The sequence below is a fragment of the Loxodonta africana genome, chromosome 14 (genome assembly GCF_030014295.1).
Source record: "Loxodonta africana isolate mLoxAfr1 chromosome 14, mLoxAfr1.hap2, whole genome shotgun sequence".
NCBI lineage: Eukaryota > Metazoa > Chordata > Mammalia > Proboscidea > Elephantidae > Loxodonta > Loxodonta africana.
In genome coordinates, this window is record NC_087355.1 from 73,116,254 (window position 1) to 73,134,415 (window position 18,162).

The 18,162-nt window shown below is 37.5% G+C and overlaps 1 protein-coding gene across 2 annotated transcripts in view; it reads right to left on the reverse strand.

Moving 5' to 3' along the window:
* Positions 1-18,162, reverse strand: part of ATAD2 (ATPase family AAA domain containing 2) — a 52,768-nt gene that overhangs the window by 9,469 nt on the left and 25,137 nt on the right. For both annotated transcript variants that reach the window (XM_064268044.1, XM_064268043.1), the window contains exons 10-22: positions 17,770-17,878; positions 17,381-17,496; positions 16,698-16,872; positions 15,241-15,329; positions 9,573-9,732; positions 8,740-8,830; positions 7,606-7,920; positions 7,125-7,257; positions 6,577-6,763; positions 5,551-5,736; positions 3,853-3,988; positions 2,810-3,006; positions 2,054-2,213 (exon numbers count right to left, since the gene is read on the reverse strand). In XM_064268044.1, the coding sequence (XP_064124114.1) occupies positions 2,054-2,213; positions 2,810-3,006; positions 3,853-3,988; positions 5,551-5,736; positions 6,577-6,763; positions 7,125-7,257; positions 7,606-7,920; positions 8,740-8,830; positions 9,573-9,732; positions 15,241-15,329; positions 16,698-16,872; positions 17,381-17,496; positions 17,770-17,878 (2,054 nt within the window). The remainder of the gene's footprint in view (positions 1-2,053; positions 2,214-2,809; positions 3,007-3,852; positions 3,989-5,550; positions 5,737-6,576; positions 6,764-7,124; positions 7,258-7,605; positions 7,921-8,739; positions 8,831-9,572; positions 9,733-15,240; positions 15,330-16,697; positions 16,873-17,380; positions 17,497-17,769; positions 17,879-18,162) is intronic.

Genomic DNA, 18,162 nt, shown 5'->3' on the forward strand with positions numbered 1-18,162 from the left:
ATGAATAGTGAAAGTTACAGAATTGGGTTATTTTGTTTTTGATCTTAATTTAATGTTCTGGACATCTGAGTAATATGGCAGGCTAAACCCAAACAATTTTATTGCTCTGCCCTATCCAGATCCCTTTGAAATATCCACCTCCGCCCGCAAAAAAAAAAAAAAAAAAGTATAGGAATCAATCAGTAGCAAGACTAAACACCAAAAATGACAACAGGGAAGGCCATCAGTGTCATTAGTGAATCAGAAATGTAAATGCATTTCTGGAAGAGATATGTTACTGCATTGACAGAGAAGCTAAACAGACACAGTGCAACAGTAACCCTATACAGGAAACACTGGGGAAAAAATCCTACGCTCAGAGTCTAGGCCCTGGCAACTAGAATATGCTTCCAGGCAGAAGACAGGCGATAAGTGAATGCAAGATTGCTTGAACTGCAGGATCGGGCCCCTTCACAGGACAGGAGGCTGCAATATTCATTCCCAGGTTATAGCGACAGATAGAGCTCTCAGAAGGGATATTGTAGGGGGGTCTAAGATGGCATTTGGGCTTGAAGAAAGGGGCAAGGCCAAGTCTAAAGCAGTAGTTCTCAAAGTATAGTCCCTGGACCAGCAGCATCACCTGGGAGCTTTTTAGACATGTGAATTCTCAGGCCCCATCCTAGATCTACAGAATCAGAAACCCTGGAGATGGGGCCCAACAATCTGTATTTTACCAAGTGCTTTAGGTGGTTTTGATGCCCACTAAAGTGTGAACACCACTGGTCTAGTTTTAGATTGCCACAAGAGACAGTAAGAGAAGCAGTGGCAGTGACATGACTACAACAAAGCCCTCTGCCTCCAGGGTAACCGCTTCCTTGCTTCCTTCTTTCTACAATTTCTGCATTGAAGAGATGCTCCCGCCTTGCTTTCCCACTGCCTACCTCCAGAGCTGGGAACTACCGACAATGCCTAGAGAACGTAGGATAGAGGACCTGGGTGGGGAACAGCAGTGACTGCTGAAGAAGCTCTTACTAGCTTCTCCTCAATGTACTTGAGAAGAACTAGAACTACTAAAAAAATATTTTTATCTACTGAGAGAATTAAGGACCCACATCTGTAAAACAAGAGGAAGCTGGGAAAAAGTAACACCCGAGTAAGAAAAACACATCTTGGAAATGAACAAGTTGCAGGACAAATACACCATTAAAAATATCCCTTATAAATTTTTATTAATAGAAGATATAGGTGAAGGTGAAGAGGGTATATGCATAGAAAAAGGTCTGACTGGACTATGAGACAGAAAATGATACTGGTGAGGAGTGTGCTTCTTAGCTCAAGAAGACAGAAAATGATACTGGTGAGGAGTGTGCTTCTTAGCTCAAGTAGAGTCATGAGACTATGTGGGCAGGCCCTGCCTAGAGGCAAAATGAGAAGGCAGGTGGGGACAGAAGCTGGCTGAATGGACAGGGGAAATACAGGGTGGAGAGAAGGAGTGTGCTGTCACTTTGTAGGGAGAGCAACAAGGGTCACATAACAATGTGTATAAGTTTTTGTATGAGAAACTGACTTGAACTGTAAACTTTCACTTAAAGCACAATAAAAAAAAATGTAAAATTAAAAGAAAAAGGTCTGAAAAGATATCTCAAAACTTAACAGTATCTATACCTTTTGAGAATGGATACGGGAAATTTTATTTTTAAAAATATATTTCTATTAGCAAGTATTATTTTTGTAATAAAAGATGAAATGGTCTTAAACTAAGAAAACATAAATCTATTTTAGTACTGAGTGCTTATTTTCCTGTTTTGAGAAAGGGCACTGAGGCACAAAGGAAACAAGCTAAGTTGTTATACAACGCTGTGTCTCATTAGAGGGTATACCATGTAGTTGTTAATAAGCACAGGGATTGTGGTGTGAGAGAATCTTGTATTCAAATTTTGCCTCTGCCACTTCCTGGAGAAATGTTTTAAGTTCTCTAAACTTCAGTTTCTTCATCTGTAAAATAGGGGTAAGGTTATTGTGAGGATTTAGCTGCTCTGATGCCACCCCCTGAGAAACCCCCACTAGTGCTCACCTCCAGGATCTCGGTCTGGATTGTATTCTAGAGCATTACTACAGATTAGATCAATATCACTCAGATAGTCTTTCACAGTCAGATACTTGTGTAGATCAATTTTACTGATTACAGAGGAAAGGTCCATTGGCTGCTTTATTACAGTGACATAATCAGGAACCTAAAATTCAAGGAAATGATTAAATGATTAAGTTAACTCTGAACATAAGGCACATTTCCGTGAAGTTTTTGTGCCAGGCAACATAGGGGAAAAAGCATAGATACGTAGAAGCAATGATAACATATTCATATGACACTCTGACTCAACTTAAGGGTGGTTTTGTTTTGCGTTTATTCCTATTCTTGGGCAGCTATCTCTATCCCCAGTAATATCCTATACCTCTTTCCTCATCCAAATGCCACCCATCCTTCAATGTCAGCTTAAGTCCTGGCTCTTTCATTAAGTCTTCTTCAAATATTCCAGCTCACTCCAACAGGTCACAGTAACATCATGTGGCATTAAGACAGTCTCAAATTGCTTCTAGAGAGTTTGGGTTAGCCAGACAAAGTTAATTGTGTATTCTCTGCAGGAAAGGAAAATGTGTGTTACATAGCTCGTGAATTCTCTACATGATTAGGCTACTACTTGGTATATGTCTCCGTATAGAGAAAAGAAGCTCAGAGTGTAGACAGGGAATGACATAAGCTATTCAAATCTTCTCTGACTTTGAACCATTATTGCTCAGAACACATTTAATGCAAAGATTAAATTAATACCTCATCAGGGTCAACAGGCTTTGTAAATACTCGGAATCGCTTGTCAATAGCAAGCCTATGTGTAACATTTCTTAAGAAAATCCTCAGTTCTCTAAATGTATCTTCTTCTTGTTCTTCTAGCCGTTTCAATTCTTCTACTGTCAGTGGCCTTGGTTCAGGTGGTGGTGCTACTGGGAGTACCTCCAAGGCCTGTAAAACTTCACATGAATAAAAAATAGAAGATATTAATTAATGCTCCTCTATAGCATCGGGGTGACAAAGTGATTCAGTGCAAATGGTGTCCAGGTTTTGAAGGATTATCCTCCTTACATCTGCCAGAAACCCAAGGATTTCAAATATCAAGTGCTACCATAATACCTACCCCCACATCCCCTCCAGAAATGACTGGTAACTTGTAACTTGGAATGCTACTTTCTAAAAGTCATTACCTCTGTTCCATTTCAAGATTACCTAAGAGCCTATTAAGACTATGAAAAAGCATTATTTACAGGACAAGAATGTTCAAACTATTAAAAACGTCTTCATTACTAGTTAATTTTTGAATTAATGAGAACCTGTGGTAAGTCACACATATCACAAAAGTTTAATTTTGCATAAACAGATACGCACTGAGTACTCAGGATAAAAAGAAGCACGTGACAATGCTAGCAAATAAGCTGTCAATCTATTAAGGGAGAAAGAAACACAATTATAACATCGCCATAACACCGCATCAGTAGTATGAAGAAAGTACAACGGATCCATAAAGGTAGGAACAATTAATTTTGCCTAGATACATTAAGGAAGCTTTCACCATAAAGAAACATCTGAGTTATACCAGAAGGATGCTTAGTTCCTTAGAAATGGGAACAGCAACATTAATGACAGAAAGCAAGGATGAATGAAACTGTGAAAAGGACAGAAATTATGTTGTATATAGTTAAAAGATTTCTTTGTAAAAAGGTGAGGGTGGGTGTTAGACAGATGGCAAAATGCCATTCAACTGAGATTTTATTCCCAGTCTCTCATAACTATTATATGTTAACCTTGATATAGCAACTAACCTGCTTTCTTCTTTGATATAGGAGGCTTAGCAGCTTGTTTTAGAATTAAGTCTTCAAAAAATTTTGTTCGTTCTTCTTCACCAGGTAATTGGACATAAAAAATTTCTCCATAACTATGGATAAATAACTCTTGCACCTTAAAAAAAAAAAAGAAAGAAATGCGTCAAACACAGACACCAACCATGTGTGTAACTGGAGGTTATTATACCTGCCAGGAACCTCGGCCTCTCAGGCACTCAAATGGCTCACTACCTTACCCTGTGCAGGGCTTTGCTCAAATGCCATCTTCTTATTGAGGCTTCCCCTAGCCTATTTAATAGTGTGATCATACCTACTCTTTTGACACTCCCTAGCTATAAGTTTTTCTCCATAATACTTGTTTAATATTATATATTTTGTTCACTTATTTTTCAGTCTGTCTCCCCCCTCAACTGAAATGTAAACTCTAGGTAGATATAAATTTTTGTCTGCTACTTTTTTTACTGTTCACTGATGTACTCCCAGTAACTACAACCACGCCTGGCACAGGGTAAGCACTCAATGAATATTTCTTTTATAAAATATTTGAACTTATCTTCCTACTAAATAATGTTCTAAAAATTGCAAACCAATTTTATCAAAGGTATGGAAAAACACTCATTAAAAAAAAAACAACACAGAAACTTGCAATGTCCATATTACATAGGCTCTGGGGCTACAGAGGTGAGGAAAAAAGGCCTTGACTTCATTTACTTAATACTCTGGTAGGGGATACAAAGAAATCAGCACTTAATGGTAGGCACCCAAACCAAAACCAAACCCACTGCCGTCGAGTTGATTCCGACTCATAGCGACCCTACAGGACAGAGTAGAACTGCCCCATAGTTTTCAAGGAGTGCCTGGCGGATTCAAAGTGCTGACCTCTTGGTCAGCAGCTGTAGCACTTAACCACTACGCCACCAGGGTTTCCAATGGCAGGTAGCAATAAAAATAAAGTGAGGTAAGGGAAAACAATGATGGGAGGGACTATTGTTATAATTTAGAAACTCTGATCAGGGAAGACTTCTTTAAAGTGACATTCAAATATCTAGAAGAGTGTTCCAGGTAGAAGAAACACAAACTTTTGTTTTTCATTGGTAGTTGTCTACACTGGCACAAATTTGAAGAAGAGCAATCCAGTACTACCAAAAATCTTAAACTCACACACTCTTTGACTCAGCTATAGCTATTCCACTTCTGGGAATTGATGCTAGAAAAATTCACATAGTAATGCTCATATAAATTACAATACAAGGATGCTCACTGCAGCAATCCAATAGATAAAACTGGAGAACAGCCCAAATATCTGCCGACAAGGATCTGGATAAATAAATTACGGTACACACAACAGAAAAAGTCAGGCAGCTCTTAAAGGGAATGGTATTTATGCACTGACAGATACATAAGGTATATCGGTAGGTGAATAAAGCAAACTGCAGAATAGTATTCATCATATGATCCCATTACTGTAAGAGAAAACTGTACTGTAGGCTTACTGTACACACACACGCTGCCCCACCCAACAACCATATATCTGGTTTTCTTTGATGAGTGGAGAAATCCTTTTCTTATTATTTGATTCACTTCGGTAGCACTCAAATTTTTACAATGAGTTTTCTGTTACTTTCATATTAATAACTCTCTTTTTAAAGTATAATGATTTTTTTCACCATAAATTACCTCTTCTGGTAGAGCAGAATGGGGTTTGTCTGAAGTTGCAAGTAGTAAAACTGGAGCAAATGAAGGAATATTCTGTAACAATGTGGTAAACGTGGCTCTGACTGTTGGTCCAACGATTTCCCACCACAAGTGAACATGTGGGACATACACTATACTCGGTGCTGTTCTCTTAGCTTCACGAATCATCTGATAGAGGAAAAAATCACATTCAGTTGGCACACTGGCAATGCTAGACCTATGAGTCTGGGACAATGTGTCACTTCCCAACATTATCATATAAAACTCTCAAATTTCTAAAGAGCTTCCTATGAAACCTCACAATCCTTTTTCTTAAAGATATTTTGTAAAAGATTCATTTTTAGGAAAACATATTGCTTCAAGTAACTAGTAAACGGAGTCCCTGACTAGTGCAAACGGTTAACATGCCTGACTGCCAACAAAAAGGTTGAAGGTTTGAGTCCACCCAGAGGCGGACAATCGGCCACTGAAAACCCTGTGGAGCACAGTTCTACTGTGACACACACAGGGGCACCAGGAGTTGGAGTTGACTTGACAGCGACTTGCTTTTTACTAGGTAATTAGAAAACAGCTCAAGAAATCTAGAAGACTTTTCTGTTGTGGTAAATATGATCAAACATAAAAATACAGGTATAAAATACCTTTATATTAAAACACTAAATATAAAAGCAGCGAAAACAGAAGTATGAGTACTTACCAAGTAGTAGTCCCTGTTCTGCTTTCCTCATTTAGCCCTCCCAACAGCACTATTATCATACCCATCTTGAAAATGGGGAAAATGAACCAGAGATCTAATCACTTCCCCAAGGTCACCCAGATAGTAAGTGGTAGAACTAGGATTTGAACTCATTCTCTTCAATGGCTAAACAATTATGTATAATTCTATTTCATAAACCCAAGGTTAGAATCAGGGGGAAAAAATACAAAAATTAGGTAGTTCTAGATTTTATCTCTGGATGACTGCTTTATCTTCCAAACAGCTTATTTGTCTGGGCAATAATGAATTACCTGGGCACATGTTTCTTCAGGAGATGTAGCACTGACTCCAAAAAGAACAGGAATGTCTAATGTATACACTGTAAATTTTTCTAAAGCGTGGATGACAGCTGGTGCCAAGTGAGAGCCCTGCCCAAATCCTGGCTCTCCTACTATCAATATCCTCGGACGAAAAGACATAGGCTGGTGACAGGCATTTCTGAAAGAAATAATTAATATGCTATGTTTTAGAAAAAAATGTTTTAATCCCCCTCCTTCCCAAATCATCAGTTATGAACTTTGGTAAGTCCATGGCTTGCCTACATGGTTGACTAGTCTTAACAACATGGCTCACGAGGTTACTGGAAACAACTAACATCCAGGTTTTAAGGAATGCTTTATGCAGTAATTTCTACTATAGTAACAAGCGTAAACACAAACAAAAAAATCCTTATATTTTAACTTAACAAAAACAGTTTGGTTGTCATCTTTTATCTTTTCAACCACAATCTCATCTAGTTTTATGGAGTCTATACACCCACCACCAAAAAAAAAAAAATAAATAAACCAGGAAAATGTACCTATTCAAATGAAGAAAATTAAAATTTTCTTTTGTCTTATGAAACGATTTCTGAGAAAGTCCATTTTCATATACCGATGGGACATCATCATCACTATATACCAAGTCACTTTCTAGCAGAGGATAAGAAATATCTATAAAACAAACAAAAACTGTTCATCAGTAATCTTTCTGGATTGCAAAGTAAATCTTTACGTTAATATTTGTTAGCAAATCAAAGTACTTCAACAAAATTTTTTTCAAGAACCAAAAGTATTTGTGTAGATCTGAATAACAAGTAAATATAAAAATGCACTGCAAACTTAAAACAGATTTAAGTTAAGGATAATCCATGCAAAGTAAACCTTCTTTAAAAATTCCAAGTAAAATACAACTAAATTCCCTTCAAGGGAGTCTTTTACAAAGGAACGTTTCAGGGACGTATAAGCATTTGTATTTGCGGATCATGAAAACTAACTTTAAATGATCATTTAAGTGTTTACCCGAGTCTAATGCTTTATGTGTTCCAATTTCTGCATGTGGAAAGACTCTCTGCAGGGCTTCCAAGATCTTATGAACGGTGCTTTGCAGGAGTGGTTTCACAATGGTGGACAGTGCCTGCCCAGGTGATGTTACAGCTCTTTGGGAGGCTGGGATCATCTTCTGCATAGCTACCTCAAAATCCTTAGCTGAGATATTAATCGAAGAGAGATTCAACTGTAGTTTCTCACTAGTGGTGTAGATCTGTGGGTAGCGTCGACGGAGAGCACATAAAGCTGCTTCAGCACATATCGACTTAATATCTGCACCACAGTATCCTATTCAAAGCAAGCAAAAAAATCTATTAGCATGACCATGGTTAAAGGAAGACTAAAAATCTACTATACTAGTAAAATATTTAAGAGTAATAAACCAAAACTCCTCATTTACCCAGTGACCTCACACGGCAGTAATAATTACCAATAAATCAATCCATTTTTGTGAGTGAAAGATGCACGTGCTAAGTATGGCATAGGGGCCAAGAGCAAGAGTTGAAGTATCAGACAGACAAGGTTCAAATTTCGGTTCATCATTTACTAGGTATGTGATCTCTGGAAAATCATGGATGCTCTCCCAGCCCCTTTATTCATCTGTAACGTGGGCATAAGGGCACCTACTTCACGGGAGTGATGTGAGAATTAAATAACGGATATAGAATCCTTAACAGGATGACTAACCAAAAAAAAAGCACCCATTGCCGTCGGGTAGATTCCAACTCACAGTGACTCCACAGGACAGAGTAGAACTGCTCCACATGGTTTCCGAGGAGTGGCTGGTGGATTCAAAATGCCGACCTTTTGGTTAGCAGCCAAGCTCCTAGCCACTGTGCCACATGACTAGAAACATGTAAATGGTCAGCAAAAAAAAGAACTAGTATTATTATTGTGCACTTAATTGCTCTCAACATTCCCTGATGGCCGATTTGTCAAATGTATCTATTTAATATCCAGAAAAAAGCATGCCACAAATAAGAGAACTGAGAAACAAATATGATCTTGTATTTCTTTAAACATAATCTTGCAAGACTACAATTTATACCATTTGTTACATTTGAAATGAATGTAATATTCTTTTTAACTGCTTAAAACAATGTTTACCAACACAGTTTTCTGCTAGCTCTTCTAGAAACATGTCCAGTGGTTTAGGATTCCAATCTCTTGTATGAATTTTTAGAATTTCTTTTCGAGCCTACAAATGAAAACAATTTGAAGTTTTACATCTATAAAAATAAAGTGCTATTCAAATTAGAATAACTACAACTTAAGCTACTTTTGATTGTCTGAAATTGTAGTCTACTATTCTCTAAAGAAATTAATACTTAATAAAAGCAGAAATATTTAAAGATGAAATGCAGTGAAAATGAGAAAACATCTATCAGTGATAGTTTAAGAAATTTAGTTTCACTGTTAAACAGATTTGTATTTATAGTGCTGAAATCCACTCATCATAAACATTTATGAGAGAAATTAACCTCTGAACTACTGTTATTCTGGTGCATATTAAGAGCTGTTTTTCAGAGCAGTGACAGCTCTCTCCATATTTGCTCGCTTGGTTCCCAAAAGATTACGTGGCTTTAAAACAACTGGGTAGGATTATACAGTGATGTCCACAAAAAACCCAAAGCCAACAAATTGGCTAAGGATTGGTTGCTCGTTATGCAACATGTTCTGAGCAAAATAAAAATTTATGATTGACAGTATCCTAAAGGCTGTGCTCCAATTTAAAGAATTTAAGTAAAACTTTTAGGGAGGCATTACTATATTTTTAAAGAAAAAATTAAAAATATATACCCATTTGAGTTAATTTTTAATATCACTTTATAAGATTGTGACACAAAATTCGTAATCTTCAAACTTTCACCATAGCAAGACTTGTTAATACTAAAAGGCAATATATTTTTTTCAAAATTTGACAAAACTTAAATTCTTACCTCTTTATCAGGTAGGCTAAAAAGAAACTCTCTGTCAAAGCGACCAGGCCTTCGTAAAGCAGGATCTATAGAATCGAGTCTGTTGGTAGCACCAATGACCACAATTTCTCCTCTGCTGTCCAATCCATCCATAAGAGCTAGCAGGGTGGAAACAATAGAACTAAATTAAAAAAACAAGAGAAAAGAGATTAATTCTATGGACCATGAATAAATTATCCAGTAGTATTTCTTCTTTCAGTAAGATTTATTTTATCAAAAAATTTTCTCAGGACATCTCATTACTTTCAATGGATTAAAAGCTCTGTAAAATAACATACTAAATGGCATTTAGATACTGAAAACAATGGAAAATGTAGACGGTCCCTAGAGTGTCACAAACAGACCCTGGAAGCCACTACATAAAGCATAAATATACAAAGGAACTTGAGACTTCCCAAACAAGCATGTAACATCAAGAAAACACTTGTAAAAAAACACTAGTGGTACCAGGGAGGACAAAAAGTATCTCAAAACTATAAAGTGTTCCATTAGGTATACATTATGAAACAAAGAACTAAAAAAAAAAAAAAATATATATATATATATACACGCACATGCACAACACACATATAACAGGACTTTGATTACATTCTAACTCTTTATTATGGAGAGACAATAGTAAAAATGATCACCTTGTCTTTGCCGCCCAGCTTCAACAATTCTCAGTATTCTTTATGTCTCTACCCAACAGCTTTTTTAAAAAAGCAAACCTCACACATACCACTTCATCCACAAATATTAATGTAAATACTTCACATACATATTTCTAAGGAATAAAGACTTAAAACAACTTTATCAACTCATGGGTTACCCTGAATCACAGTCTGTATAGGACAGGAAGAGAAAATGACAGGCTCTTTCCTTTTATTTTTCAAAATCCAGAGTAATAAGTCAGTGACTCGGCAACCTCTTAGGTGACCAGTTAGACTTTTTCAGAAATTGTCATTACGAATGGATATATTTTTTATGTATTTGATGCATTTCAATCGGTTGTGGTCACCATTATTTCTGATGCTCAAATTGTCCCATCTTTGGACAACAGGAGCCCCTTCAAGATTGGCTCCTATGTCACTCATACGACCTCAGTTGTCTTTGACTGCTTCCCATTCTGGGCACTAGTGCTAGTTGCCACTGGATTGTCACCGCTCTGTCAGCCTTTTTAGTGTCTGGAGCTAGTAATTCTTTTTTTTTTAAATAAATCTATCATTGATACTTCCAATTCAAAATAAAGATTTTAGGGTTTTAATTTAACTTCTATATTTGTATTCTTTTTCTCTTAGGCTGAAAATCTTGTCTCCCAATGACAATCACATAATTACTTATTTGCATTATTCTATAAAATTACCAACAGTAAGATACAGAATACAGTTTAAGACCTGTTGATTTTTTTGTCCTTAAGCTATATCACCAAATATGTTAAAAGATTACCTTTCAAAGTTACTTGAGGGAATTCTTCTGTATGTTTATGCTGCCCACTTGAAAGGCAGGTTCACCTGTTTCAATTTCTTTATTAAATTTTTAAGATAATGTAAAATGTTTATATGGTCCCTAAGTCAAAGCTATAAAACAAGGCAAGTTCAGAGGTCTACCTTCCATTCTTGTTCCTTTTTCCCCAATTTGTCCCATCCCTATAAGTCTCTAGCTCATTTTCTCTTTCTTTCCACACACACAAACAACATATATATTTGTATTTTTATTCTTCCATTATTTCTTCAAAAAAGTAAGCAAATATGCTAATTATGTATATATTGAATCATATTCATGTTACTTCCTAAAAACCTTAATTTAATAAAGATGTTTACTCCGTCAGATTCTAAAAGTCTTTGGTTAAAAAAAAAGTTGCACTCTCAATTTCACTTTAAAAATATTTGAGATATGCTTTTGCTAATTTTTCTACAGTTTTTCTTGCTAAAAGTTCTCCAGTGTCTTTAAAACTGTCCCCAAATCCATTAAACAGGTACTCAATTATTTGACTGCAAAGAGGTGTATAGTACTGTTAAATACATTTGTCCTTCTTGACACAATAAAGACGGTGAGGCTGGTGATGAAATCTGTCCATCATACAGAAAAGGTCTATGAGATTACTGGTAGGACTTTTAGGTTGTTGTTGTTAGGTGCCGTCGAGTCCGTTCCAACTCAAAGCGACCCTATGCACAACAGAACGAAATACTATCTGGTCCTGTGCCATTCTTACAATCATTGTTATGCTTGAGCCCATTGTTGCAGCCACTGTGTCAGTTCACCTCGTTGAGGGTTTTCCTCTTTTCCACTGACCTGTACTTTACTAAGCATGATATCCATCTCCAGGGACTGAGCCCTCCTCACAACATGTCCAAAGTATGTAAGATGCAGTCTCGCCATCCGCGCTTCTAAGGAGCATTCTGGCTGTACTTCTTCTAAGAGAGATTTGTTTGTTCTTTTGGCAGTCCATGGTATATTCAATATTCTTCACCAACATCACAATTCAAAGGCATCAATTCTTCTTTGGTTTTCCTTATTTCATTGTCCAGCTTTCACATGCACATGATGTGATTAAAAATACCATGGCTTGAGTCAGGCATGCCTTAGCCTTCAATGTGACATCTTTGCTCTTCAACACTGTAAAGAGGTCCTTTGCAGCAGATTTACCCAATGCAATGCATCTTTTGATTTCTTCTGCTGCTTCCATGGGTGTTGACTGTGGATCCAGGTAAAATGAAAACCTTGACAACGCCAATCCTTTCTCCACTTATTATGATGTGGCTTATTGGTCCAGTTGTGGGGATTTTTGTATTCTTTATGTTGAGGTGTAATCCATAATGAAGGCTGTGGTCATTAGTTAAGTGCTTCAAGTCCTCTTCACTTTTAGCAAGCAAGGCTGTGTCATTTGCATAACGCAGGTTGTTAATGAGTCTTCCTCCAAACTTGATGCCCCATTCTTCTTCATATAGTCTAGCTTCTCAGATTATTTGCTCAGCATACAGACTGAATAGGTATGGTGAAAGGAGACAATGCTGACGCACACCTTTCCTGACTTTAAACCACCCACTATCTCCTTGTTCTGTCCGAACGACTGCCTCTTAATTTGTGTACAGGCTCCTCATGAGCACAATTAAGTGTTCTGGAATTCCCATTCTTCACAATGTTATCCATAATTTGTTATGATCCACACAGTCGAATGCCTTTGCATAGTCAATAAAACACAGGTAAACATCCTTCTGGTATTCTCTGCTTTCAGCCAGGATCCATCTGACATCAGCAATGATATCCCTGGTTCCACATCCTCTTCTGAAACCGGCCTGAATTTCTGGCAGTTCCCTGTTGATACACTGCTGCAGCCGTTTTTGAATGATCTTCAGCAAAATTTTGCTTGGGCGTGATATTAATGATATTGTTCTGTAATTTCCACATTTGGTTGGATCATCTTCCTCGGGAATAGGCATAAATATGGATCTCTTCCAGTCATTTGGCCAGGTAGCTGTCTTCCATATTTCTTGGCATAGACGAGTGAGCACCCCCAGCGCTTCATCTGTTTGTTGAAACACCTCAATTGATATTCCATCAATTCCTGGAGCCTTGTTTTTCACCAATGCCTGCAGTGCAGCTTGGACTTTTTCCTTCAGTACCATCGGTTTATGATCATATGCTACCTCTTGGAACGTTTCAATGTTGACTAATTCTTTTTGGTATAATGACTGTGTTTTCTTTCCATCTTCTTTTGATGCTTCCTACATCGTTTAATATTTTCCCCATAGAATCCTTCGCTATTGCAACTTGAGGCTTGAATTTTTCCTTCACTTCTTTCAGCTTGAGAAACACCAAGCATGTTCTTCCCCTTTGGTTTTCTATCTCCAGCTCTTTGCACGTGTCATTATAATATTTTACTTTGTCTTCTAGAGCTGCCTTTTGAAATCTTCTGTTCAGTTCTTTCACTTCATCATTTTTCCCTTGTGCTTTAGCTGCTTGACTTTTGAGAGCAAGTTTCAGGGTCTCCTCTGACAACCATCTTGATCTTTTCTTTCTTTCTTTCCTGTCTTTTCAACGGCCTCTGCTTTCTTCATGTACGATGTCCTTGATATCATTCCACAACTCGTCTGGTCTTCGGTCATTAGTGTTCAACGCGTCAAATCTATTCTTGAGATGGTTTTTAAATTCAGGTGGGATATAGTCAAGGTTGTATTTTGGCTCTTGGGGACTTGCTCTGATTTTCTTCGGTTTCAGCTTGAACTTGCATATGAGCAATTAATGGTCTGTTCCAGTGTTGGCCCCTGGCCTTGTGTATAGACACAACTATTTTCATAGTAGTTAACACTAATTTACTCAGAGCTACAAATGAAATTGAGCAGCATAAAGTTAAAGGCAGCTACTAGAAGACAGTAAATATTATTAGGTTTTGGAAAACTCAAAGCCTGTTAATCACATTACATGTCTAGAATGTAACACAACAATAGTATATAGAGACGTGCAAATGTTAGGCATTCTGAATTAACTAAGCAATTAACAGATAATTCATAAGACTACTTGAAAAGAAGGTCTGGAAAATTGAAAACAAATTGGAATTATAGGTAGCTTAGCTTCTACTTGGGGCAGCAGCACTAAGGAACAATGTTCCCTTGGGTAAGCACCTTATCATGGATGGGCTGCAGTTTTCTCATCTTTACAATGGGGAAGTTCAGCTAGTTTTAAAATCTCAAACCAGTAGTCATGCCCAAAGACATATTTTGTTTGGCCCAGACAGTGTCTTAAAACCATCCAATTAGCTGGCAATGTTAAAAGACACTTAACAATTTGAATATAAAATTTGAGAAAGAGAGATAATCTATTTTTCAAGTCTGGGTCAACTTTTGTACCTCAATAATTGGTTGGAGCTAAAATCAACGGGTCATGCTCTTAAGATAGGGCATGCAGCCACGTGCCCCACCATAGCCCCACTCTCACCACCGGCCTGCCTCACTCATTTGCCTTACCTGGCTGGTATGTGGCTATTTAAGTTTGCGTCAGGAGTTAAATCTTCTGTAACCAAGATTTTTAAACTGTGTTTTAGAACACCCCACCACCCAGAACAGGTTTACTTTTTTCTTCTTGTACTACAGTAAAGCCTGCGAATGCTGGAACCTGTGTAAGACGAAAATCTGTCAAAAAAGGAAAACGCAAATATTTTCCACTAAAATGAGCAACAGAAAAGTGGTTAAGACTGCACTCTGTCAAAGGTGGAAAATTTTCGAGACCTGGAAAAACAAGGCAGTCCCGGTCGAGTTCCGGCTATCACAGGTTTCACTCTATGTGTTGGGGTTCTACTATCAAAAACTCAGAGCGACCCTACAGGACAGAGTAAAACTGCTCCATAGGGTTTCCAAGGCCGTAAATCTTTAAGGAAGCAGACTGCCACATCTTTCTCCCATGGAGTGGCTGGTAGATTTGACCTGCTGACTTTTCCATTAGCAGCCAAGTACAAATGCTCAACACTGCACCACCAGGGCTCCTTATGAGTCGGATTCGACTTGATAGCAATGGGTATGGGTACAACCAAAAAAGAAGACCACTGGTTTGAAAAGTTTCTTTCACCACTTAACATTCTATGTCTCATACACTGTCACATACAGCTTAGAATATAGGAAGAAAGGCAGAAGTGCCATCAAGCCAGATTTACCTGTGAATTTGATCTTGTCTGCTTGATCGTACCGGAGCCAGACCATCGATTTCATCAAAGAAAATAATTGATGGGCGCATCTGATAGGCCTAGAAAGCAGGTTCAGTAGACCATATTACCTTAAAAGGCCTCAAATATGTAAACTTAATGTAAGACATCTTAATCCATTTTCATTCAAGCTTGCATACCAGGATATAATTTATAAATATAAATGTAAATTCAAGAACTGTTTTAAGGATTCAGACTAAATTATAATACATACAGTTTCATTTTATTTGCTTTTTCAATTGGAAATATTCAGTTAATCTAAGGTGGTTATTACTTTAGATTTCATACCGCTATAGTTACTGATCACACAAGAAATATCTATGAAAGACTAATGATGAAACAAGGCAAAGACTAGATGTGACACAGCCTTCCTCCGTGTCAGGACGAGAAAACATTACTTGGCAAGATTTCAGAGTTTTATCTATTTTTATAAAGTGAAAATCAAGAAAGAACGTGAGTTCCAATAAGAGATGTAAAAGCATTTGCAGAAGCCTGTCTCAGTGCCTCAGAAAGTACCGCCTTCCAGTGAGAAGCCTGTCTCAGTGCCTCAGAAAGTACCACCTTACAGTGACAAGCCTGTCTCAGTGCCTCAGAAAGTACCGCCTTCCAGTGAGAAGCCTGTCTCAGTGCCTCAGAAAGTACTGCCTTCCAGTAGAAGCCTGTCTCAGTGCCTCAGAAAGTACCACCTTACAGTGACAAGCCTGTCTCAGTGCCTCAGAAAGTACCGCCTTCCAGTGAGAAGCCTGTCTCAGTGCCTCAGAAAGTACCGCCTTCCAGTGAGCAGCCTGTCTCAGTGCCTCAGAAAGTACTGCCTTACAGTGAGCAGCCTGTCTCAGTGCTTCTGAATGTACTGCCTTACAGTGAGAAGCCTGTCTCAGTGCCTCAGAAAGTACCGCCTTCCAGTGAGCAGCCTGTCTCAGTGCCTCAGAAAGTACTGCCTTACAGTGAGCCGCCTGTCTCAGTGCCTCTGAATGTACTGCCTTACAGTGAGAAGCCTGTCTCAGTGCCTCAGGAAGTACTGCCTTACAGTGTGCTGTCAATACAATCTGGGATGTGAAACTGAAAGCTGTCCTAAAGCAGAACTATTCTTCAACTGGTGTACTGAGATAACACACTACTAATGTCTCTCTTAAATAGGAGACTTCCACTCTCTCTCTAGGCATGAGACTTTAGATGCCAAAGAATTTAGCTCCAATTATTTCTTTTTCTTCTTACTATAAAGCCGTTTACTGTAGGCTGGTGGTATCTTGATACAGAAAGAAAAATAATCTAGGAAGGCTGTATATTTCATCCAATTCTTTTGAATCTGCTTGTATGAAAAGTGATGAAGTGCAAGATTTATCTAATCGTTCAAATTACATTTGCATTGGTTATAAAATTATCTATATAGGTAAATTTTAGTATCATACCTGGTCAAATAGCAATCGTAGCTGCCTTTCAGATTCCCCTACCCATTTACTCAGACAGTCGGCACCTTTCCTCATGAAAAATGCTGCTCTTTTTTCCCCTTGGCTGCACTCATTGGCAAGGGCTCTAGCAACCAGGGTTTTTCCAGTTCCAGGAGGACCATAAAACAAACAACCTCTGTAAAAGAATATGCAATGTTTTAGCACTACATTAAAAAGTAGAATTTTAAAATAAAATTAGAAACCAATTTCATAAATTCCTTTAGTGAACAGAAAAGTAAATAAGACAACTGAAATATAATTTCAATCCCCAAAATGTACCTTAAAATCTGGGAATATTGAAGCTGTAAATAAACTCCTTTATCTGGAATAGATTTTCTTTTATTCCTTCATGTTCATCATATTACCCGGCATACTAATCATGCTTAAAATGATTTGATAGTTTACTTTTATGACATGTATCATGGGAAAGTATAGCAGATTTCATCTAGAATCTTTGGTCTCAGGGTCAGAAACATACCACCAAAAGCTTTGCAAGAAAATAAAAATATTCAAAGTACCCAGGACCTCGCAGAAAAAAGTAAATTATCATAGATCTGAAAAATTTCACTGGAGAAGCATTATCTTTCTATATAATAGTAGTATAGCACAGATTTTGGTTAAAATGAAAACTATAATTAAATTACCTTGGAGGCTGAATTTTAAACTTTTCAAAGACTTCCGGGTAAAGTAATGGAAAAACCACCATCTCTTTCAGAGCCGCAATATGATTAGACAGGCCACCAACACTATCAAATCGTACCTGGTCACAGAAGGGAAACATCTGCATTCTTAGATGTAGAGTCAAAATTAAAATGTCACCCACCCCCAAATAATACCTAACCCACATACAGTCAACTCACTACCTTACTTGTGGCCTGAAGATAAAAGAAAAAAATGACTTATAAAGGTTAAAGTTTCTTATTAAAAAAGCAAACAAAAATAACCACAACTGGTTTTGTTTTGACTTTCTAACTAAAGAAAACATATGGACAATATAATAGTATAAGCACACATTCCAAAATACGGCACTCACGGAAGAATCTAGTTGCATTGGATCAACATCAGCAAGGCTTGCTCCAATTTTCATTCGATCTTTATAAATTCCTTTTAACTCATCTTTCCGAAAGTTAAGTGGGAGGCACCTATTGAAAAAGGTCTTTTTAAAAAACACCCATCAACTCTCTCTCCCTCCCAAATTCCACAATAGATTACGGACATTTTTCTTAGGAATTAAAAAAAAAAATTTAATTTCAACTGGAGTAATCTTGAGTGTATGTATTTCAAGTTTCTCATTTTATTTGTAGGTGAAGGAACTGAGGTCCAGAGTTTAAGTGTTACAAATGAAAACATCAGTTATCAAGATGCCACAAGTACCATGAAGTAATCCACAGCGGAGAATTCACAATGTCAATACACATTACAATGA